Below are 22,989 nucleotides of genomic sequence, written 5' to 3'. Positions count from 1 at the left end.
AGAAAGTAGAGACAAAGTAAAGATGATAAAATGGGTGTGGGTATTAAAGTGGTTTAGTTACTGACCAACAGAACTGAAAGGGATAGGAAGGGAAGAACAGCTTGCGTTGGAGGCAAAGGAACGAACAATGAATTGACTTTTGGTTCGACTTATTGGGAGGCTTAATGTCCGTTTCAGACACAGATGATGTCTACAAGGAAAGGGGCGTTAGGTTAAATACTAACTGGAAGCGTAGGGCATGAATTGTTTTAGAAAATACGATGTCATTCGTGGACTAGTTTCATTCATAAGTGCCCATTTGTTTGTTTTCTAAGATAAATTACAGTTTATCCTTGTATGATTTAGTTCGATTCTAATTTACCTTAAACTTAGGCATTTGACATTTATTATTATTATTTAGCAATTCGCTGACAGCCGAAAATATTGAATCATTGGTTTTGAATGAAGAAACTAACATTTGTGTTCACTTTAAAAAAAATACGTGTGGAACTATTTATATGATCTTCCTTCCTTTTTGACAGGGGGAATAAGGGCAAGTTTATAAATCAATGGATAAGCTAGGTCTAATGCTGATCTCAAGCATAAGTCCTCATTAGAGAGTAGAGGCCATCTTTCTTCTCTTCATCCTTCTTTTTCAAGAGAAGGAACCCAACTCAGATTAATTAGCAATTCATAAACAAAGTTAGATATCCAAAAGAATTTTACCAATTACTCAATATTTTCAGTATCTTGACATGAAAAAGGTTTAGTAGGTTTGTTCATCACTGGTATTAGTCTAGAAGATAAGCCTAGGGTGCAAATTTCCATTACGTACACACACATCATCATCCTCATCTTCAACTTCCCCACTTGCATTTGGCCTAACTTGCAACTTCTATATGCCAACAAACAAATACATTGTAGGTAGCTAAATATTTCGATGACAATAACAATTGAAGAAAATAAAAGGAAAATGACAATTATGAGCATCTGTTGGGGTTGTTAGCTAGTAGCTTTCTCCTCAACTGAGACAAGGAACCTTGAATCATGTTCTAACTTCTGTTCTTGCTCCAATCTGGAATCAGATTCAACTGCTCTCTTATCGAGCCATTCGATGATGTCTGCGAAAACGAGATCGATGTTTTCTTGCGGCTCGCCTGATGTCAATGCATGCCACATCCCTGGATACAGCTTAAAGATCTTATCTTTGCTCTTTGCTGATTCATATAGAGATTGGCTCATTGATGGGTCTGTTACTATGTCATCACCTCCATGAACTATTAAGAATGGCAACGTGACCTGATATATATAGATACAGTAGAAGATAAAGTTGTGCTCTATGATCTGATTAAGATGGATATGTATGTGGAATAAGAGAATTTATTCACCTTGTCTAAGTTATTCTCGATGTCTAGGCTAGCCATGAGAAGCTGGTTGCCAGTCATCAGGCGAGGCCTTCCTTTGTAACATAAAGTATTGTCTCTAATCTGCAGGATAATGTGGTTGGATAAGTATGGGGATAACAAATACTATTCATAATAGTTATAAACATTTTAAAATTTACGAAAGGGATAAAGCATCTAACTTCTGGAAAAGATGTGCTTCAGACTTTTTGCAATTTAATTCAGTGTAAGGGAAGTTTAAGTTGACTTTTTCGTACCTCCTTTCGCCGTTCGGGATTCTTAATCGCGCTATCGATGATGTCCCGCGTGGGGATTATCCTCCAAGTTGGGATAATTTTATTGAGCTTTGTCAGAATATTGATGACTAGTGGATGAGGTTTCATCTTATCTGCAATCTGAAGAAGACCCAGAACAGAATACGTTGTTTACAAACTATTCTCAAATTGGATGATTTAAAGCAGAGGAGATTCTTATCGAGGTCGAGTAACAACCTTGCACATTGGAGCAACTAAAATAGCTCCATTCCAATAATTGGGCATCTTCCTGTGAAGGAGAAGGACTACAGCTCCTCCCATGGACTCACCGAGCAAAAATCTCATCTTCATTTCATTCTCTCTTCTCTCTGCAAAGGAATAAACTTCTTATCTTCAGAATTTTGATCATATATATATAGAGGGAGAGATAGAGATAAAGCTAGATATAAATCCTACCACATATACTTGTGAAATAATCAGAGCAATCATTCACGAGATCATCAAAGCTTGGGACAAATCCTTGCAATCCAGAGGACTTCCCATGGCCTTCATAGTCTATTCCATAGACTGCATAACCTGCACTAGCAAGTTGTGTTCCAGTGCCTCTCATCGAGATGCTGCACTCCATGGCGTATCCTAAAAATAAGTAACCATTGAGAAGAGATTCAAAGAGAAACAAGAAATGAAAAAAAGAGAGTTGCTATTAGGAATCATATTAGAATTCTTCTACCATGGCACAGAAAGACGAGAGCTTTTGGGTCTCTGTTCGTAGGAATCCATCTACACGTGAAGAGCTTGAGTTCTCGCGAATTCGATATGACCTCCTGAAACCAATAAGATTCATCAACATCTATTCAGATTGCTTTTAAAAGGATTCAATTCAAACATAGATGAGTTCCCAATTCCTAACCTCTTCATACTTGAAGGCTTCAGTGCTCTTCCCCTGTAACAGAGACATGAACATAGCAACGCATATTAGAAACCAAAGATTTCAGAAGAGAAAACAAAAATATTGGTATAGTTTGTTAGAAGAACTTGCCATGATCGAAAGATTTGGACGAAAAAAAAGTGATAGGAGACAAAGAGGAGTAGAAAGGTTTCAGAATTCAGATAAACGGAAGGAGGAGGAAGAAGGTAGCTTATATACGGTTGGATTCATTATGACCGAGTTGGCATGATCTAATTGGTCCTCGTCAACGGGGGGGAAATTCCACGCGTCCGATTCATTATGCGAGTCAAACTTCCTCATGTCCTTGAACGTGTGAAATCGCCTAATGGCGAGATGTAGCAAATTCCTGCAGGCGGGTTTGCGGACGATGTTTGTGATGCCAACGTCAACTAAGCAATAAACGGCTTTACTTTTAGGCGTGAAATTATTCAAAAGGTCCCGATCTTTCGCTTTATTCTAATTAACACCCTACTGTTATATAAGTAAATAAAAGCTATATAATATTTTCTTTTTCCTGATGCTTAAAGTATTATCCAACATGATGTAATTTTTTATGTTTAAAATAGAATTAATTTTTATTTAAGCCCATGATAATATTTTAAATATCTATTTCATTAAATTTTCATTGTTGTTATAATTGACTTAGAGAAATTATATACATATTCATTTCTATTCCCGAGGAAATGAGATAATTATTTCAGTTTATAAAAATACTCTTATATTTTGATTTATTTATTTTTAAAATACATTTTTCAATCTAAGGGTAATTAATTCATTTAAATAACATGGACCAGATGCGGAAGTACGTCACCCAACGCCCTCACTATGATTTGTCGTTAAAAGGGTTTGACTTTGAAGCTAAACAAAGCTAAGGACGTGGATTACGTTAGGCTACCGCCATGTCCCTTTTCTATTTCTCTCTCATTCGCCATTAATGACCTCAACAAACCCAACAGTTCCCATTCCTATCTAGAAGACGAATTGGACAAAATTTAAAAGGAAAAGCTCCTCTCTTTTTTTTTGAAAATAAAAAGTAAACGCACACAATTTATTTTTTAATTACTTAAATATTTATATTCGCTATGCAATAATTTAACCACTAATTAAAATAAAAAATATTATAAATAATTACACTAAGATTCTATAGGATTTTATTAATCGCTTTCAACGTGGGAAGACGTAAGCCGAGAACGTGTCCAGCAGTCCAGCTGCATGAGCCACTCACAGGACTCACGTGGGATCTCTGCCGTGTAGCCACGTGTTCCAATTCTACACGTTCTAGAAGTTTTCGTGCGGCGGGCCGAACAGGCTACAGAAATCTCGTAGGCTAAGCCCAAGCAACTTAGCTTTGGGCTGGGCCAAGTTAGGCTAAATAGGCTTTTTTATTAGTGGACAAACTTTTTAATGTTTAATTACACCTTAACCTCATTAAGTCTAACTATTATCAATATATATATATATATATATAAGCATACATAAATTCAATAATTGATCTGCAAGGATAGGAGCAAAAGTTAAACTAAGTCATTTGGTTGCCATAAAAAGGTGCACCCTTCTTTGTTCTTTTCCCAGGATATCAGGAAATGTTACAAAAGTTACATCAGATGTATGTCACGAAAATAACACATGCATCTACTATGTAATCAAGGCATATACTTTAACCCAAAAGAAAACAATTAAGGCATATAATATATAGATATACCTAAACCTATATTAATATTTATATCCCATGTTCTAAGCCCACTAGTCTTCCTAAGTGCTCAACATCATGAATGAGGTAGGCTAACACTTTTCACTTTGGATCTAATCTTGTCACATCTTTCGCTGACATGCTCACTTAGTTTAAGGTTCATTTGTCTCCACCTGGACAACTCCCTTTAACTTGTCATACTTTAGACTTTAGAGGCAAGGAATGAGCGTGGCTTTGAGTGGATTGATCGAGTTCTTGATCATTTGTAGTTAGTTAGTTAGTATTTCCCCCATTGCTTTAATGCAAGGTTTGAGTGCAATATTATATCAACTGTGGTGGTTAAGCATGTCTGCTGTGTTGCATACTTCCTTGGCCCATGAATGCAATGTTTAGTTTTTAATAATACGTATCTCTGAGACTTAGTAGAAAGTTATCATGCAAATAAGAAATTTTAACTCTCTTACTGGAACTAGGCAATGCGGTGATGGCAAGCGAGTTGATTGAAGCAAGCAATAGTGGCCCTACTCATCCTCCACTTAAGAGTTGCTTCTCGTTTGCTACTCAACTAAAGCAATTCAGGCTACTGTTGGATGATTCGTAGCTTTAACGTGATAGTGACCAACTAAAGATTTAATCTGGTAGACACTTGCAGTGTCTGAATGCCAATTAATTTTATGGTTAAGGGAATTGAAATTTATACTCTGAAAGAGAATTTAACAAAGAGGAAATGGAACTAAGTGTGAGCTTTAATCCATTGATGGAAACATAACAAAAGCTCAAGATCGAGAGCATTCTAAAAATCCTCTGGCTTCTCACACTCTGCGGCAATCCTAGTAGCCGAAATGAAACAGAGGCCAACATCACTCACACTCTTCCTCACCGAAGGCAGCTGCTGCTGTGACTTCTTGCAGTAAGCTATCATCCCCTGGATCGAATTCTCCAGCTCCGAGTTGGCGCTGCTACTCCTCTTCAACGCCGGCGTGGTACTCGACCCGTTCGAGCTCGCACTGGAGAAGGAGGAGGAGTTGGAAGAGGAGCACGACGTCGTCGCCGAATGCCGCACGAAGGCACTCGAAAAGGACCTCCTTTGCCCGCCACCGTCTTCGTCTTTGCTCTGGATTTGCCCAAATGTGTTCTTCTTCTTTGCGAACTCCGTCGCCTCAGAGCACCCGGTTTTGGTGAACAGAGACTTGAAGTAAGCCTTCGAGGCCTTGAGCTTGAGACCCAAGCTGGATTGCTTGATGAACGTGAGCTTCTTCGACCACGGCTTCTTCTTCCTCTTCTGCGACTCCACGACGAGCTCCTCGGCGCACTCGTAGAAGTAGTCTTCCGGGTTCAGCTCGCCGCTCACGTAGCAAGAAGTCGCGGGAGAGACGTTGCAGGATTGGAACGGCGTAGTGTTTGTCGTGAAGCTCTGCTCGAGCTTCTCCACCATCTGCAATCGCGGGGGGAGGTGCAGTGGGAGGAGCTTCCCTTTGTAGAAGAGCTCGTCGGCCGGCGACGCGGCTGGCTCCCTCTGGAGCGGCGAAGACATGTGGAATTCGAACTCTCTTTGGTGGGGAGGACACGGGAAGGTGGTAGAGCTACTGAGGTCCATGTCTATGTACTCTTCTTCCATTAGTTGGTCTGGTAGAGGAGTAGTCTTTGCCATAGTAGACAAGTGATGTTATGTCTTCTTGTCTCCTTGGTGGGTTTTGGGTGTCTGGTTTGGTAGTGGTACTGACTGATAGTGGTGATGGTGGTCTTTAGTAGGGGGGGTGGAAGAGGAGGGGACTTTGGCATTCCTTTAAAGCAAGGGATGAACTAAGAAAACTAAGGAGAGTTGTACGAAGTATGTCTTAGAATTTAGAAAGGAAAAAAATAAATGCATATCTTTCTAAACTATGTTGTTTGTTTATATACTTTATCCTACTCTATAATTTTTTAAAAAAAAAATAAAAAAAAACTCTTATTCTTTTTGGTATAAATTTTATATTAATTGAGTATATGTAAAGAAAAATCTAAAAAAAAAAATCATTAAACTAAGGTAGAAGACCCCCACAAATGCCCTTATGATCTTTTTTGTTTGTTTTTGTTTCATTCTGATCTCTCTCCATCTCATCACACTTACCAATGTAGAGGTTTAGTTACTCCTAGCTTTGTTATTCCAATGAGCTATCCCTTTCCCATGGTACTTACTCTCTTACCAAGGTTACTCTTAGTATGGGATTATGTAGTGAGGAGCATTAAGTGTAAGAGGGCCCAATCAATATCAACTTTTTGAATTTGAAAGGAGCTCATAACCCAATACCTACGCAAAGACTTGTTAAAACTATGAAGCTTTTTTAATGTGTTAGTGACTTTGATAGCAACATCACAAGTTCCTTACATCGGCTAAGATTATTCTATGTTTTAGTTGATCTAGTAGGCTATAAGATAGCAATCGATGTTGTCCCTTCCTTTTAGGGAAACTATAAGTTTAATCTGGACCGTTCGCATGGGGTTGTAAAGAGTAAAGGGGGGATTAGGTACAAAAGAAGTCTCCAATATCTTTTTAGCAAATAATTGATCTTGAAATAGGTGTCGAATAGACTCTGGCTTTGGATTGGGCTAAGTGGGTAGTGTCCCGTGACCAGGCTTGAGGACTGACTAAATCCGACAGTTTGTGGTGGATGGCAAAAGAAAGAAAGAAAGAAAGAAAGAAAGCCATTCGAAGCTCGAGGCATGCTCTTTTATTCTTTTGGCCTTAGTTCCATTCCAAACGTTGGAATCCATGACTTCCAAAGTTGAAAGATATCTAAAACAACTGGTCTTCTCTAGAGATTATTTATTTATTAAAAGTTGGAGGAAATAATAATAATATATATATATATATATATAACTCTACTTCATTTTTTCTAAATCATAGATATTAGTATAACTCGAAATTATAAATTTGCATTTGTCACGGGTAAAGATTTTTAAAGGTATAATATGAATGAAAGATACTATTAGTTCAGTAGGTAATTATTACTTTTTAGATATATAATCTTACACGTTATTTTATTATTATTATATTATCTTAATAGTTTATCAAGTAAAAAATATATATATCCTTAACTGACAGTAATGCATATCTATCAAAATAAGGGTATTGATGTCTTTTAAAATTAACTTGATGAAAATTTAATTACATTTTATCTGTTTGATTATCTTTTATTATTTACATGTATCTCTTATTAGATTAAGATTGATTTAGAATAAATTTTAATAGATAGAGATAGAGAATTATATTTAAATTAAAGTTTATATAAATAATCAAATTTAAATTATTTAATATTAAATAATATCTCCTATAATTAAGGTATGATTATATTTAAAAGAAAAATCTTAACGGAAGAAATGAACGAGTAGAGCGCTTATTTTGTACCATAAAGATAATTGTTTATCAATCAATTTGATGAAAATTTAATAATTAAGATATTTAAGAATATAATATAAATATTAAGAAATTAGACATACGTAATTAAATATTCTTAATTCATATACCTATTTTCTTATGTAATGTGGTTTTAAAATCGATATCAATTTTTTTTATACAGTATCAAAACTGGCTATAAGATTATAGCCTTCGGATTAAGATTATAATACATATAGCTTTGAAAAAGTCGCAGCAAGTTCCTACCACTCGGTTTGCAAATAATCCGGTCTTAAATCAAACTGATAGGATCAATGGTCAGATCTAACGAATGGCTGAGATCAGTCCAGTGGACAATCCCTTTCTCTTTCTCTCTCCATTGCTTCAATCAGAGTCCCCTCACCTCACTTTCACCAATCTCAATTAAATCGAACGGTCCAAAACCCCCATCACGATCTTCCCTACGCGTCGAAGAAAAGCTCATCCCAGCGACCCGCATCCCCAAGTCTACCCCTCTTCCTTCTCCATCTCAGATCCCACCGCCACCGCCACCACCACCACCGCCGCCCAGATCCGAGATCTCGTCACCATGGGTAAGATCACCCCCTTCTCCTTCCTCCTCCCCTTCGTCGTCATCCTCTCCTACCTCTCCCCCTCCTCCGCCGAGATCAAAACCCTAACCATCTCCTCCGACTCCCGCACCCTGATCCTCTTCGAGAAGTTCGGCTTCACCCCTCGCGGCGTCGTCTCCATCTCACTCTCCTCCGTCTCCGTCACCTCTTCCCTCTCCATCGACCCCTCCCACCTCGGCTTCTTTCTCCTCTCCGACGAGTCCCTCCTCCAAGCTGCCTACGCCTCCGAGCAGCAGCAGCAGCAGCAGCAGAACGTACCCGGGTGCGTCCTTGAATCCCCCTTCGTGAAGCGCCTCTTCTACTTCACCGACCTCTCCCCTCCCCCTTCCGCCTCCTACAACCACAGCTTCCCCATCACGCACCCCGATGAGTACAGCCTCTTCTTTGCCAACTGCGCCCCCCAAACCCAAGTCTCCATGGAGGTCCGAACCGAGATGTACAATTCTAACCCCGACGGATCTAAGGATTACCTCTCTGTCGGCCAGTCTCCGGTCCCTTCGATCTACTACACCTTCGCCTTCACCTATGTCGTCTTCTTCGGCGTCTGGATCTACCTGACCTTGATCAAGCACCGGCTCAACAGCCACCGGATCCACCACCTCATGTCTTGCCTCATCCTGATCCGATCCCTCTACTTGATCTGCGCCGCCGAGGATCAGCACTTCATCCGCGTCACCGGCACGCCGCACGGATGGGACGTGCTCTTCTACGTTTTCCAGCTCCTCAAGGGCGTCCTCCTCTTCGCCGTCATTGTCCTCGTCGGCACCGGCTGGTCCTTCTTGAAACCTTTCCTCCAGGAGAAGGAGAAAAAGGTGCTCATGGTCGTGATCCCCCTCCAAGTGATCGCCAACATCGCCTCCGTCGTGATTGGCGAGAACGGACCGTTCATCCGTGACTGGGTTACGTGGAACCAGATCTTCCTCCTAATCGACGTTGCGTGCTGCTGCGCGGTCTTGTTCCCCATCATCTGGTCCATCCGATCTCTCAGGGAGACGTCAAAGACCGATGGCAAGGCAGCCAAGAATCTCGCAAAGCTCACTCTTTTCCGCCAATTTTATATCGTGGTGATCGGATACTTGTACTTTACGAGGATTATTGTGTACGCACTTAGGACGATCGCGTCGTACAAGTACCGGTGGGTGAGCGTGGCTGCCGAGGAGATGGCGACGCTTGCATTTTATCTTGTGATGTTTTATATGTTCAGGCCGGTCGAGAGGAACCAATACTTTGTGCTGGATGATGACGAGGAGGAGGCGGCAGAAGCGGCACTGCGGGAGGAAGAGTTTGAGCTCTAGAATGGAACAGATCTGGTGTGCTTCTATGATGCTATATGCTTTTACTTGTGTTGCTCCTACAGTAGTAAAATTTTAGTATTAGTTTCTATACAATCTGTCGAACTTTGTTACCTTTTTGAGCTATTGTGGATGAAATTTGATACGTGAACTACGTTCTTGAGTACTATGATAATTCAAATACTGTTGCATTTTTTAATCTGTACTTCTTCAGCCTCATTTTACCTGCTTCTCTTGATTATCCTGTAATATGATAGTTTGGAACTCATGAGCTTCTAATAATTAATATATTATTCATATGAAGTGAGACCAGTTGGAATGGATTAATTCAGAAGGCCATTGCGATACATGATAATAGTCATCTGACGCAACACATGGTAGAAGACCAAGAAAGTACTTGAATAATTGCATTCATGGCACTATATTATTCCTTATCTCCTTTTTCTCATTGATCATAAGCATGAATTTTCTTTTCCATTGGCATGATTCTTGGTTTCAAGGAATGTATGAGCTCATATGTTTTACGTGAAATACCTGTTTGAGGTTGTAAAATGTTGATGGTAAATTAGTAGCTTTATCATAATAAGATGGAAGAACTACTCGTAAGTAACGAAGGATGCATTCACCTTTCTTTTTTATCAGATCGAGTCAGTTTTACTCTTAGACTAAACACTCATTTCGATGCCGGAATTTGGTTTTCAGTGAATCAAATTAAAAGCTGATTAAATGGGGTGAAAGATTCTGCAAGCTTAGTTGAATGATTTTCTATATTGGATTGAGGAAATGAAGAACTTTATTTGGCGTCCTAACAATTTGCTGGAAGTGACTTATTCAACTAGGGAAGATATAGATTTTCTGTAGCTACCTTTGGATTGCAAAATACCCTCTTTAACCATACAGTTGGAAGAACCCCTAGTCTCTCCTGTGTATGGGTTAGTTTCAATGGAAAGTTGTATATAAGACCCTGCCTGACTTTGGAAAGTTCCATAGAGATCTTTTGGCATCCAAAGGATGCTTTATTCCTTTTTGTTACTTGGAAGTAGTGACCTTTTGATCTAAATAGTGTCTTTTTCGGTATTTGGTTGGCATTTGGCTATGTAAGGTTGGTATATTTCTGTCTACTGTGATAAATCTAAATCCCATTACTATGGAGAAGCTATAATATAGATTGTTAGACCAACGAGCAGTAGCACTATGAAAATTTTCAGTAGAAATGCCATAAAGTGTTAGGAGAAGTTTATACTGTATCATTTGAAATTTCTGCATGAATGTAAAGAAATTTCCTTTAAATGAATCGTACCTGAGAAATGGCTAATGTTCTGTATACTGAATGAGTTGCAGCATTTTGCTTTTGGGACTCTGTGAAATTATTTGTTTTACTCCATTGTTGTTGTAGTCATAACTTATAAAATGCCATCCAGTTATGAAGTTTGACACCAAATTATTGAAGAGTGAGCAAGATGTAAGTTGGCATGGTTGGAATTATGACAAATCACTAGTAAACTACACTAAAGCAGGGACATACTTCAAGATGTCACAACCCGTAGCGACTCAGTTCAATATTTTTGTTACCTCTATAATGACTTATTACAACAGAGCAGTTACTTTCATAATGGTGGTTGGTTTTGAAATTGTTGAAAGGCTCCAAAAGTTGTAATGGTCAAGTTTCTGATTGATCGACTAATGTTAGCTGTGAAAGAAGTAGTGAATATAACTAATTACAGGTTATAGAAGCAGCAGCAGCAGCAGCAGAAGATGACAGATAATATCATGACTAACATATTACAACTAGAGTGTAATTTCAATTGGTACTTGATGTAGATGTGTTGTCTATTGCAGAAAATTGCTTGAAATTAAATTGTCACATCTAATGCAGTGCTGATGCATTTCTAACTGGAGTGCAGGTTAGTGAAATTGAGATATATTTAGATAAATTACTAGCCAATTTCAGGGGCCTTTTTCCTAGAAATCACCTTCGATTTCAGGATTTCACTGAGTTGTTTAGATTACATTTAATATGGCATGAGATATTTTTTATCTGCAAATGATACGATGCTCAACATTCTCTAATGAGCACCTTAGTTGAAAGTTTGGTGACTATTGCTATCACATTGTCTCTGTGTCCATTATGATTAGCTCTCGACATTTATTCAGTCAAAATGTTCGTTGCATTTCGTATTTTACTTTCTGCTATTTAGTACATGTGAATATATGAGCTGGTAGGGAAATGCGTAGCCAATTTGAAATTTACTCTCTTCCTGCCGCCTTTTTGTCCTTTGTTGTGCTCATCCCTGCTTTATTTCTTGTTTCCTTCCTTAAATTTCTTGTTAGATATAGAAAAAGATCACAGTGGAAAGATCTGAAATCAAATGTTAAAAGTTAGATGAGCTGCCGTTTCCATATAGACTAAGCTGATCATGTTATACTTGAGGAGTTCTCGTGTGTTTTAAGTTGATCTGCAGTGAGACAAAAATGTCAGCATTATATTTATGAAGTCATAGATGGAAAATCAGCAACAGGCCAAAAATCACAAATTATTTCTCATCTGTTTGCTCTTCTCATTTGCTACTCATCTGATTACTACAGTCAATGCATTAATTCTACTATTCCAGCCCACCTCACTTTCCTTGTAAACCGGTATTTGTCAGTCATTAATTGATTCTTAGGGTTTCTGGTTTGCAATTTCCTACAGCTTGTGAAAATTCTAATCGTGTGGAACATGTCACCCAAAAAGATGGGAACTTAAACTTCATCCTCTTTTTCTCTCCTCCTTTTAGGTAAACTAGTTCAAACTATTAATTGCTTCCAAAATGCCAAACAGGTTACCCGTTAAAAGTCCATTGTCTACAATGCCATAACTCTGTCGAAGATATTATATAACAACAAAGTATATTTACTATATCCAACCCATCTGCCAGGTAGAAGTCTTAAATAATCTCCAGGTTTAGTTCGTTGTCGCCCTCCCCAAGATAAATGCGACGTCGTCCACACCTAATCACCTATGCCTCCACGGCCAAACCTATCTCGTGGGACTGATTGACTGGTAGATCGATGTGCCACCTTGAGCCAATTGAATCTCTCACATGCCCACACCTACTCACCACCACCACCAAGTAATCAACCTTCCTATTTGCCCTCGCCTTTCTCCTAAATTTATCCAACACCACATCCCATTCCTCACACTACACAAGTGGCGTTTACTGTTAGCAATTGCTGCATTAATTATCATACTTAAGACTACGGGCAGATTCAAAGATAAAATATATCGACAACTATTAAAGAAGGATTTTTTTTTTTAAAAAAAAAAATTAGTTCCTTATCAATTATAAATAGTCTGTTAAAAGTTAAACTATGATGATAACTTTAAAAGAGTTAAGATTTCAGTAAGGACGTCAGGAAAATGGCACTAGTTACTAAGCGGGCATTGTCGTAATATACCCAAAAGAAAGGGGTAGTCGATCCTTATGGGTTTGCAGTTTGCACCGCCACCGTCACGTCTATTTATGCCGCATCGTCTCCTTCCCATCTCGATAGAAGAAAAGAAAGAAAGAAAATTTAAGAGAGGAAAAAGAAGAATGGGAGAGGAAGCGGTCGTGGTTCCGAAGCTTGAGGTCGATGGGGTAACCTTCCCCCCGGTGATCCGACCGCCCGGTTCCTCGAAGAACCTCTTCCTCGGCGGCGCAGGTTAGTCCGCACCCATCGCCACATTCCTTCCCTTCGCTTTTCACGGTAGCACCGCTAAACATGCGCCGGTTGCACAGGGGTGAGGGGTTTGGAGATCGGTGGCAAGTTCGTAAAATTCACGGCCATCGGTGTCTATTTGGAGGTGGGCGCGGTGCGGTTGCTCGCCGGTAAGTGGGGCGGGAAGACCGCGGACGAGCTCGCCGAGGCTGGAGATTTCTTCCGGGATATATTCACTGGTGAATTCTCTGTTCTCTCCCCGTATTGAATCTCGGACTCGAGTAAGCCATACGTGACATCAAATCGTTCACGAGGGTAATCTTGTAATTTACGATCCTGCCGTTCCGGAAATTCTCCACCTTATCCTCGTGATGATTTCCCTCCATAGAAGCGAGCGTAGATTTATTTTTATTTTTATTTTAATTTTTAATTTTTTCAAAGAGAAATTTAATAAATTTTCTCCGAGTAGATTACTGCGTGGTTACTTTACTATGCAGATACAAATTTAAAAAAAAATAAAATAATAAAATATAGTTGAGACTAACGATTAATATTGAGTTTTTGATCAAAATATTACTGTAATATAAAAATATTTATCAACCTAGATCAGGGTTTAAACTATTTTTCAAACTACTACTACAGTAAAATCGCTGTCTTATTTAGAAAAATTATTATTTTTTCAACGTTGTTTCCATATAGGAAAAATCGCTTTCTCTGAGAATGATTTATATAGATAAGGTGTCTAAAAATCATTGTCTGAGAGTCTCAGTTCAGCGATTTTTCTATAATACTAAGTTAGGACATAATTTGAAGAATATTTATTACTGTAGTAAGCATTTTGGTCAAAAGCTCATTAATATTCCCTTAATTTTAGCTTTTTTTAATTAGTTGTGTAATTTTGTCAACATGATGTGATTGTGCATGATTGGTTTTTAGATTACATCATTTTTAGACGACGGTCTATGGTGGATGTATGCAGAAGGAAGCAACCCTTCAAATCATACAGCATATATAGTCAAACTTTGAAGCAGAAAGAATGTAACTACCTCATAGTTTCTGAGACTTGGTATCAATTTTTAAGGCCAAACTCTACCTCAGTTCATGGAAGAATTAAAAGAATGGAATTTTAGAGGAGGTCAAGTGCCTAAAGTAGCTTAGCTTTTGTCCGTATTAGTTTGTATTTGGAACCTAACCAGATTCATTTATAAGCTTGACATGCAAGGATATCAGGTAGTAAGCACTTTTATCTCCTTCAATACGTGCATGTTTCTTGACATGCTCTGATTGCTTTCCTTATTATCAAACAGGTCCTTTTGAGAAGCTTTCAAGAGTGACCATGATCTTGCCGCTTAGTGGGCTGCAGTACTCCGAGAAGGTCTCGGAGAACTGCCTGGCACAGTGGAAGGCTTCTGGTGTATACACTGAAGCAGGAGGGGAAGCAGTGGAAAAGTTCAAAGAAGCCTTAAAGACTGAGAACTTTCCTCCTGGCTCCTCAATTCTCTTCACTCACTCCTCTTCTGGAGGTTTAACTGTAAGAGGAAAAACTCTTCTAAGATTGCTTTGTTTGGTTTACCATAACTTGGCTGGCTACTAATATATCCCCCCCTGACCATGCCCCTCAGATTGCCTTCTCCAAGGATTCATCTGTGCCGGATGCTGGAAATGCTGTTATAGAGAGCAGAGCTCTTGGTGAAGCAATTTTGGAGTCTATGATCGGAGAGCATGGCGTCTCGCCTACAGCAAAGCGTAGCTTAGCGCTTAGGTTATCGGAGCTGCTCAAGGACTACAATAGCTCAGAGGAGACGAAGGTTGAGAACCCTGTGACTGTGAGCCCATGACTTTGAGATGAGAGGATGTATGTAGTCTTCTGTCATCCATGTAAGAGTTGCAGTGATGGTAGTGAACGCTAGAGCGTTTTAAATTCTGGAATTGTTTGTTCTTGTGTTTGTCCTGTATCCTTGTTAAGCGAATAAGAATGGCATACCTCTATCTAAATTAAGAGCTGCAATATGATCAAAGATGTCGATACTTCATTTGTGGCATGCCTCTGCTACTTATTATTTTGGAGTTGCCTCTTGTTCTTGTTCCTATGAATGTAGTAGGTTTTTGTTTGACAAGCGAGTGCACTGTGTGTGTTTGGTCACTAGAAACTTGAGAAGAAAATTGCCAGTTTTAGGAAATTCTTAATTTTTAATTGTTGATTGTAGAAAATAAATTTTAAAAGATTTTTTTTAAACTTAAATTTTATTTATTTAATTGAATTCAATTTTCGAGCAACTAAACACACTCTAAGAAAAAAAAATAAAGACTCACTTTCTACAAATAATCTTTGCTCAGATGAATAACTTATAAATTTATTTACACGAATAATTTACTTCTAATCCATATTAAAATAAATATATGAAACATAATGGCTTTATGAAATACACAATGAGCATTTTTTGTACCTATTTAGCAAATTATATCTATAAGTATCCAAAATCACTCATTCAGAAAAATAATTTAATACTAAGAAAGTTTAAAAAAAATTGCTAACTGGGATAACTACGCTTTAATCTGTCGTCTAAATAACATCGAGATGGATTGGAATCACTTATTCCTATAAATAATTTTGAAACTCGCTCATTGGGATATATCGGTCAAAAACTCGGATAACTTCCGGCCTAATTCCCGTAACTATCTCCAACAAACTCACCGCGGCTCCCATCAATTACAAACTGCCATGTGGCAGTAAGAGTAACAAACTGAGATATCTCTAATTATAGTGATAAAGAGATTATAGCTGTAAAATTTACTTTCCTAAAAATCCCACCATTAACGCTTCCTCTGTCGCGCGTTTCGTCGAACATCTTCGCTTCCCCAGATGGCTGGCGCCGCCGACCGCCGCTGCACTCAGACGCTTAGCGAAGTCATCAAGCAAGTCGGCGACGCCTCGCCACCTCCCAACCACGTCGTCGACCTCGATGCCGACCGCCACGGACGACCACTTGGCCGCCCCGTCCACTTCGTCCTCTCCTTCTCCAACCTCTCATACTCCGTCCCAAATCCCGAGCGATATTCTCGCCCCCTCCGCCTCAGCCGGTTCCGTCACCGGCTTTTTTCGGATCCCGTCATCGCCAAAACCCTCCTCTCCTCCATCTCCGGCGAAGCAAGGGAGGGCGAGATCCTCGCCGTCCTCGGCGCTAGCGGATCGGGCAAATCCACCCTCATCGATGCCTTGGCGGATCGGATCTCGAAGGACAGCCTCAAGGGATCCGTTACCCTAAACGGCGAGCCCCTCGAGAGCCGTCTCTTGCGATCCATCTCCGCCTACGTGATGCAAGACGATCTCCTCTTCCCAATGCTAACCGTTGAAGAAACCCTAACCTTCTCCGCCGAGTTCCGCCTCCCTCGCTCCCTCTCCGCAGCCAGGAAGCGGCTCCGCGTCCAATCCCTGATCGACCAGCTCGGCCTCCGCGCCGCCGCGAGCACCATCATCGGCGACGAGGGCCACCGCGGCATCTCCGGTGGCGAGCGCCGCCGCGTCTCGATAGGCGTGGACATCATCCACGACCCGATCATTCTATTCCTCGACGAGCCGACCTCGGGCCTCGACTCCAGTAGCGCCTTCTTGGTGGTTAACGTACTCCGCCGGATCGCGAAGAGCGGCAGCGTCGTGATCATGACCGTCCATCAGCCGAGCTACCGGATCTTGGGGCTCCTCGACCGTCTGATCTTCCTCTCCCGCGGCGAGACGGTGTTCAGCGGCAATGCAGATGAACTCGGCGCCTACTTCGCCGAGTTCGGGCGGCCCATTCCAGAAGACGAGAATAAAGCCGAGTTCGCGCTTGATTTGATTCGAGAGCTCGAAAACAATTCGTCTCCCATCGAGAAAAGGAGTCTCGTCGACTTCCACCGCACGTGGCAGCTATCTCGCATTCCGACGACCATCACCTTCTCTTCGTTCTCTCTCAAAGACGCCATTAGCGCGAGCATTTCTCGCGGCAAGCTCGTCTCCTCCATCCCCCTCTTCGCCAATCCCTTCTACATAGAAGTCGGAGTACTGATCAAAAGATCCTTCACCAACACCCGCCGCATGCCGGAACTACTCGCCATGCGACTCGGCACGGTGCTCGTAACTGGGTTCATCCTAGCAACGGTGTTCTGGCGGCTGGACGAGTCTCCGAGAGGAGCGCAGGAGCGGCTCGGTTTCTTCGCGTTCGCCATGTCGACGATGTTCTACACGTGCGCCGACGCCCTCCCCGTGTTCCTCCAGGAGCGCTACATATTCGCACGCGAGACCGCCTACAACGCCTATCGCCACTCCTCGTACGTGCTCTCCAACGCCGCCGTCGGCTTCCCGCCTCTCGTTCTCCTCTCGTTCGCCTTCGCCTTGACCACCTTCTTCGCGGTCGGCCTCGCGGGCGGCGCAAGCGGGTTCTCGTTCTACTTCCTCATAATCCTCGCGTCGTTCTGGTCGGGGAGTGGGTTCGTGACGTTCATTTCGGGAGTCGTATCCCATGTCATGGTTGGGTATACGGTAGTGGTGGCTATCCTGGCGTACTTCCTCTTATTCAGTGGATTCTTCATAAACCGGGATAGGATACCCGGATACTGGATATGGTTCCACTACCTATCCTTGGTGAAGTATCCGTACGAGGGGGTTCTCCATAACGAGTTTGGGAGGGTTGGGGATTGCTTCGTCAAGGGGACCCAGATGTTTGACAACTCCCCGCTAGGGGAGATGCCAGCGGAGATGAAGGGGAGGGTGATGGTGGCCATAAGTGAGGCTTTGGGGGTGACAATAACGGGAGAGACGTGCTTGACGACGGGGGGAGATGTGCTGGTGCAGGAGGGGATTACGCAGCTGGGCAAGTGGGAGTGCCTCCTCGTAACGGTGGCTTGGGGGTTCGTCTTTAGGTTGCTGTTTTATTTCACGTTGATGCTGGGGAACAAGAATAGGAGGAGGTAGAAAAGATCAATGGTGGTGAGAATAGTATTGGTTTTAGTCCTTTTTCTTTTTTTGTTAATTTTATACTGAATTCTTTCTTACCTTTTTTTTCTGTAATTATCGGGTAAATTAAAGAAGTTTTGGTTTATGGTTCTCTCTCTTCTTTCCTTTTGTTTTCTCTCTGCATGGGCATGCGAGTGTACGAAATGATTAGGGGCTCAAAATAAACTTGCGGTTCGGGCTCAGCTCGAAGTGAGCTGAACTGGTCATAAGTTATTAATTTATGCTCGAAATCTATGCTAATAAGCTCAAATTATATATACCTATATTATATGAAATATAGTTTATTATAAGATTGAGTCAAAACTTAAAATCTGCTCCTTTTAAAGCTTTAAAATATGTTGGCGAGGTAGTTAGTGATGTATACAAGCCCCTTCATCGCCACCACCGACGTTAGCTTCACCTCGTCGCTCTCGTCCTCCCAATCCTTGCGGTGGTGCACGTGGTGGTCGCGAGCCGATGAGGAGCCCTCCACCTGATGGGCTTCTTGGTGTCGGACGGAGCGGAGTCATCAAGGGACACCTCAAACGCGAGCAAGGAGACGAGGGGCCGCACGGCGTTCTCCCTCGTCGTGGTCGGCCATCCGGGCGACGAGCTCGGTGAGTTGCGTTTGCAGCCTCTTCCATTATTAGAATACACGTACTCGACCTTCAAATATCTGGCAATATCCTCATGTTTTGGCCAATACACCTTGTTGTTTAGAACAAGAATATATCAGCAAGTTGCAGTGACCGGAAAGAAAAATTAACAACTGCTAAAGGATATACCCATATCAGATAGATATAAGTTATACCTCACTCGCTGCATCAGTAATAGTCACAAAGTTGGTCGGAGTTCTGTCACCTATAAACCACTGATATTTAAGAACTAACTCCCAATCACTGCTTAAATTGGTGAATTTGAAGTGGCAACAGCAAGCTTCTTCTTCAAATGGTTGATCAACAGAAGCTCCTTCAACCATGTATCCTGGAGGAGATGGTGAAGTAGACGGGAAGGCCTCGGATGTGTCGGGGACCGAAGATGGTGTCGGGTTCGGCGGCGGAGGAGGTAGAGGTGATGGTGATGGAGATGGAAGAAGGCGGTGAGAGACAAGGAGAGGACGAGGGCATTAACATTATCTCGTGTATCTATCATGTATTATGATATGACTACCCATAAGCTAAGTCTTCCAATTTAGCAACTTTAGACTAATATAAGGGTGAAGTTAAAATTATTTCATAATTTAGTAGGATATTGTAATTAAAGAAATATAATTTAGGAGTCTATATAAAAAATCTGATATAATTCAAGAAGTATAAATATAATTAATCATAAAATATATCTAATCAAAAATAATCTATCCATGCCATCAACTCGAAGTTTGGCTATGACTGACTCAATAAAATCAAGCTCGCTTTGGACCCAACTCAAAAGTGTATTAGATTGACTCGAGTCAACCCTTATCCAAACCCAAGCTGACCCAAACTCATAACGTCCAATCTATAGTGCTCTATTGAGAACCAATGGGATAAGTAATTCAATCTTTGTCCACAATTAGCTTACCTGATAACATGAGCATGAACCAGACTGGGTCAGAAAACTTTAATCGGTTCTAAATTTGGACTCGGTCTAGCATTGATCTGAGAATATACTGAGTGAGACCTTATCCAATCTCGAGACTTGTCGCAGTCGCAGTTACTTGGAGGTCTTATCAGTTGGTTGGTATTAGATTTATCCCATAGGTTAGGTTGTTGTGATAATATTTATTATTTTTTATTGATATGATAATTGAAAAAACCTTGCCACGTGGACTTATTGATTTAGGAAGTTCGTACGCACCGGGGGGCACGGAATCTGATACGCTCTCGACCGTTTCCACTCCATCTCGTTGAGAAAACGCGTACCCCCACACTTGATATATATTAATATATATATATATATATATATATATATATATATATAAAAAAACGCGTACTCCACGCATCCGCTACTTATTCGCGAAGGAAAAGACTACCCTTCGGTTCTCCTTGTCGTCTCAGAATTATACGGATCTCCGAATCTCTGTAAGCCCTCTTCCTTCTCTTCTTCTCGTGTGCCCTAATTGTGTGCATCTGTTGATCGATCAATGTCTAAATCGATAGTTGTACTGCTATTTTGTTGTTTTTGTTCGATCATAAGGTCCATAAGGGATCGGAATTGATGTACGTTTGTTGATACGAACGCGCTCATATGTGGGGATATCGGGAAACTAGAAAAGATTCGATCTTTGTTCAAACGCTTAGGGTTTTCCCTCTCCGTGGCATCATGCATTTAATCATGCCAGTTGGGAGCTATGGTGAAGAAGAGGTGTTGAAGTTTTAGCATCTCTTGTTTGGTTTTCACCCAATGTTTCTGGGATTTTCTGATTATATATGATGCATAATTATAGGGATATGAGTTGATAGAGGGTTTGGTTAGAAGCTGTTATACCTAGTCTTTAGTAGGTTGCGGAATAAAAAGAGAAATTTGTTTATTTGTTGAAGCGTATTAACCGATACAGCAGGCACCTTAGTTTATCTTGCTTGAAGAGGTTCTGATCTGTACTTACAAAATGACAATTTTATATAATTTTAATGCTTAATTGTTCTCTCTTCTCTCTCGCTTGTGTGTGTATATATATATTTATAAAGTTTAGTTTGGGAATGTTTAAACTGGTCAGATGTTGAGCAAGATAAAGGATAGGAAAACAGATCATTAAATATGTGCACTTGGCTCATTAGGTAGAGATTGAAATCCATATGTGAAAGATCTTAATTTTAATCTTGTTGTACTTTATGTTCTATGAAGGGCCTGTATCGAATTCTCCTCTGCTTTTAAGAATCTAGGAAAAAAGAGGCTTTGGATATGTTGGACACTAATTCCCATTTATATACTGTTAGAGAACGAAACATATTTCATGGTGATCATTTTAAATGCGCCATAGAACTTCTCCATTGTGGTATGTTCTATTGAGCTTCTCCTCAATTGCCTCTCCAAGAGGAACCAGGTTACTAGTTGACTTCTGTTTGGTCCTTGTAATCTTTGCAGGTACTATTTATAATTTGATGTGCATAGTCTTTAGTGATTAAGAAATATGAGAAGAAAGTCAACGATGTATTGTAACTAATTATGGACTTCTTTTGCACAGTTAACCACTAATTCTTGTTTTATGTTGTATATTAATCTAGCTTGAAGGTAGATTCTCGATCTTATTCTTCATCCTTTGTTTCTTTGCATCTACTTGATTGAAGGAAAATGGGAGGTGGCAAAGACAAGCATGATGGTTCAGACAGCAGCGACAAAGGGTTATTTTCAAATATAGCTTATGGGCTTTCGGGGCATCCACCAGGAGGATACCCTGCATCCTACCCTCCTCCACCTGGGGCATATCCACCGCAAGGGTATCCCCCTGCTCCTGGCCCTTATCCCCCACAGGGATATCCTCCTCAAGCGCACGGATACCCCCCATATGGGTACCCACCAGCTGGAGGTTATCCACCATCTGGATATCCACCAGCTGGTTATCCTGGCCATGGTCCATCTGCACCTCCATATCATGGTATGAATTGTATGGTTTTCGTGTTCTCCACATAACCTTGCTTGCCTATGGAAATGATGCTGCTATCTCAGAATATCTCAGAATCAGAAATAACTTCGTAGTACATGCTAATAACAATTATCTTATGGTTGGTATTTTTCATGGCAGTAGAGAGCAGCTACATCAGTGCAGATCTTGTTTCTTCCTTATTATAGTTATGAATTTATTGTCGTTAGTTTCTTCATCAGCAAATGAAGTACAAAGAACTTTTATTTTCATTAACAGACACAGGCTACATAATTTTTCATCTTTTCTTGCAGTAAATCATCTGTCCTGCATGTAAACACGTTAGATTACAAAAGTCAGTGCTCTCATCATTCATATCGCTTATTATTAGTGGCTTCAACAGCAAAATAAGTGCAAAGAAAACTTGTTTTTCATTAACAGGCTTCAGAATTCTTTTTTTTTTTCAGTAATTCCGCTATTTTGCATGTAAACCATGCTAGATTACAAAAAACAGCTTTGCATAATAAAATCCTAAACGACCTCCTCCTACTGCGAATAACAATTTCAACCAAGGATGTGCAAAAGAAACTTGCTTTTCTGTAACGTGTTATGCAACACTCTATGTTTCCTTGTGCTGCTTGAATTGGAGATTCTAAGAGCCATGCTATTGTATATTACTTTATCATAATCCTAATACCGCATATTCTGGAAACTCTGGATCCAGGTCATGGACCTAGCACAGGGGCACTGCTTGCTGGAGGTGCAGCTGCTGCAGCAGCTGCTTATGGGGCTCATCAATTGTCACACGGTCATCATCACGGGTACGGGCACGGTATGTTTCACGGCTATGGCCATCACGGGAAATTCAAGCACCATAAATTCAAACATGGAAAGTTTGGCAAGCATATGAGGTTTGGGAAGCATGGGATGTTTGGAAAGCATAAGCATGGAATGTTTGGTGGCAAGTTCAAGAGGTGGAAATGATCAGACAGTAGAACTTATGATTGTCTTTGCTAGCTATGTGGACTTATAAGATGATTCCTTTCTAGGACTTCCTTCTTATTTGTTTAGTAATGGTGTGAATGTGGAATTTGCCTACAGATTCTATTGTTATTTTCTTGTGATTTTGAACAGATTGTTATTATAAATGTGGATTGTTTGGAAGTGTTAACCAGGTCTGTTCCTTGATTATTTCTGCGGGT

At 40.6% G+C, this 22,989-nt stretch overlaps 6 protein-coding genes across 6 annotated transcripts; 4 read left to right on the top strand and 2 right to left on the bottom strand.

The window, feature by feature from the left end:
* Positions 1 to 682: 682 nt before the first annotated feature.
* Positions 683 to 2,777, bottom strand: LOC140775922 (caffeoylshikimate esterase-like). Its single transcript, XM_073119419.1, has 8 exons — positions 2,676 to 2,777; positions 2,547 to 2,579; positions 2,367 to 2,460; positions 2,093 to 2,272; positions 1,874 to 2,004; positions 1,640 to 1,777; positions 1,368 to 1,466; positions 683 to 1,278 (listed from the first exon to the last, which is right to left on the bottom strand). The coding sequence occupies exons 1-8, from the start codon at positions 2,676 to 2,678 to the stop codon at positions 982 to 984; spliced, it is 975 nt and encodes a 324-aa protein (XP_072975520.1). The 5' UTR covers positions 2,679 to 2,777; the 3' UTR covers positions 683 to 981.
* A 2,232-nt stretch (positions 2,778 to 5,009) lies between these two features.
* On the bottom strand, positions 5,010 to 6,045 carry LOC140776448 (probable membrane-associated kinase regulator 4). The gene has a single exon (XM_073120160.1). The coding sequence runs from the start codon at positions 5,924 to 5,926 to the stop codon at positions 5,069 to 5,071; it is 858 nt and encodes a 285-aa protein (XP_072976261.1). The 5' UTR covers positions 5,927 to 6,045; the 3' UTR covers positions 5,010 to 5,068.
* A 2,104-nt stretch (positions 6,046 to 8,149) lies between these two features.
* On the top strand, positions 8,150 to 9,780 carry LOC140775504 (protein CANDIDATE G-PROTEIN COUPLED RECEPTOR 7-like). The gene has a single exon (XM_073118850.1). It carries the CDS (start codon positions 8,241 to 8,243, stop codon positions 9,576 to 9,578), a length of 1,338 nt encoding a protein of 445 aa, XP_072974951.1. The 5' UTR covers positions 8,150 to 8,240; the 3' UTR covers positions 9,579 to 9,780.
* A 3,319-nt stretch (positions 9,781 to 13,099) lies between these two features.
* Positions 13,100 to 15,251, top strand: LOC140775505 (chalcone--flavanone isomerase). Its single transcript, XM_073118851.1, has 4 exons — positions 13,100 to 13,259; positions 13,337 to 13,495; positions 14,564 to 14,787; positions 14,879 to 15,251. The coding sequence occupies exons 1-4, from the start codon at positions 13,151 to 13,153 to the stop codon at positions 15,092 to 15,094; spliced, it is 708 nt and encodes a 235-aa protein (XP_072974952.1). The 5' UTR covers positions 13,100 to 13,150; the 3' UTR covers positions 15,095 to 15,251.
* An 827-nt stretch (positions 15,252 to 16,078) lies between these two features.
* On the top strand, positions 16,079 to 18,332 carry LOC140775503 (ABC transporter G family member 16-like). The gene has a single exon (XM_073118849.1). It carries the CDS (start codon positions 16,120 to 16,122, stop codon positions 18,205 to 18,207), a length of 2,088 nt encoding a protein of 695 aa, XP_072974950.1. The 5' UTR covers positions 16,079 to 16,119; the 3' UTR covers positions 18,208 to 18,332.
* Positions 18,333 to 20,195: 1,863 nt separating this feature from the next.
* LOC140776654 (uncharacterized) lies at positions 20,196 to 22,958 on the top strand. Its single transcript, XM_073120430.1, has 3 exons — positions 20,196 to 20,288; positions 21,495 to 21,802; positions 22,512 to 22,958. The coding sequence occupies exons 2-3, from the start codon at positions 21,499 to 21,501 to the stop codon at positions 22,769 to 22,771; spliced, it is 564 nt and encodes a 187-aa protein (XP_072976531.1). The 5' UTR covers positions 20,196 to 20,288; positions 21,495 to 21,498; the 3' UTR covers positions 22,772 to 22,958.
* The last annotated feature ends 31 nt before the right edge of the window (positions 22,959 to 22,989 follow it).

The sequence above is a fragment of the Typha angustifolia genome, chromosome 14 (genome assembly GCF_048772165.1).
Source record: "Typha angustifolia cultivar Huaian chromosome 14, ASM4877216v1, whole genome shotgun sequence".
In the NCBI taxonomy this organism is placed as follows: Eukaryota; Viridiplantae; Streptophyta; class Magnoliopsida; order Poales; family Typhaceae; genus Typha; species Typha angustifolia.
Note: the sequence above shows the minus strand (reverse complement) of the source record. Positions and strands in the feature narration are given on the sequence as shown.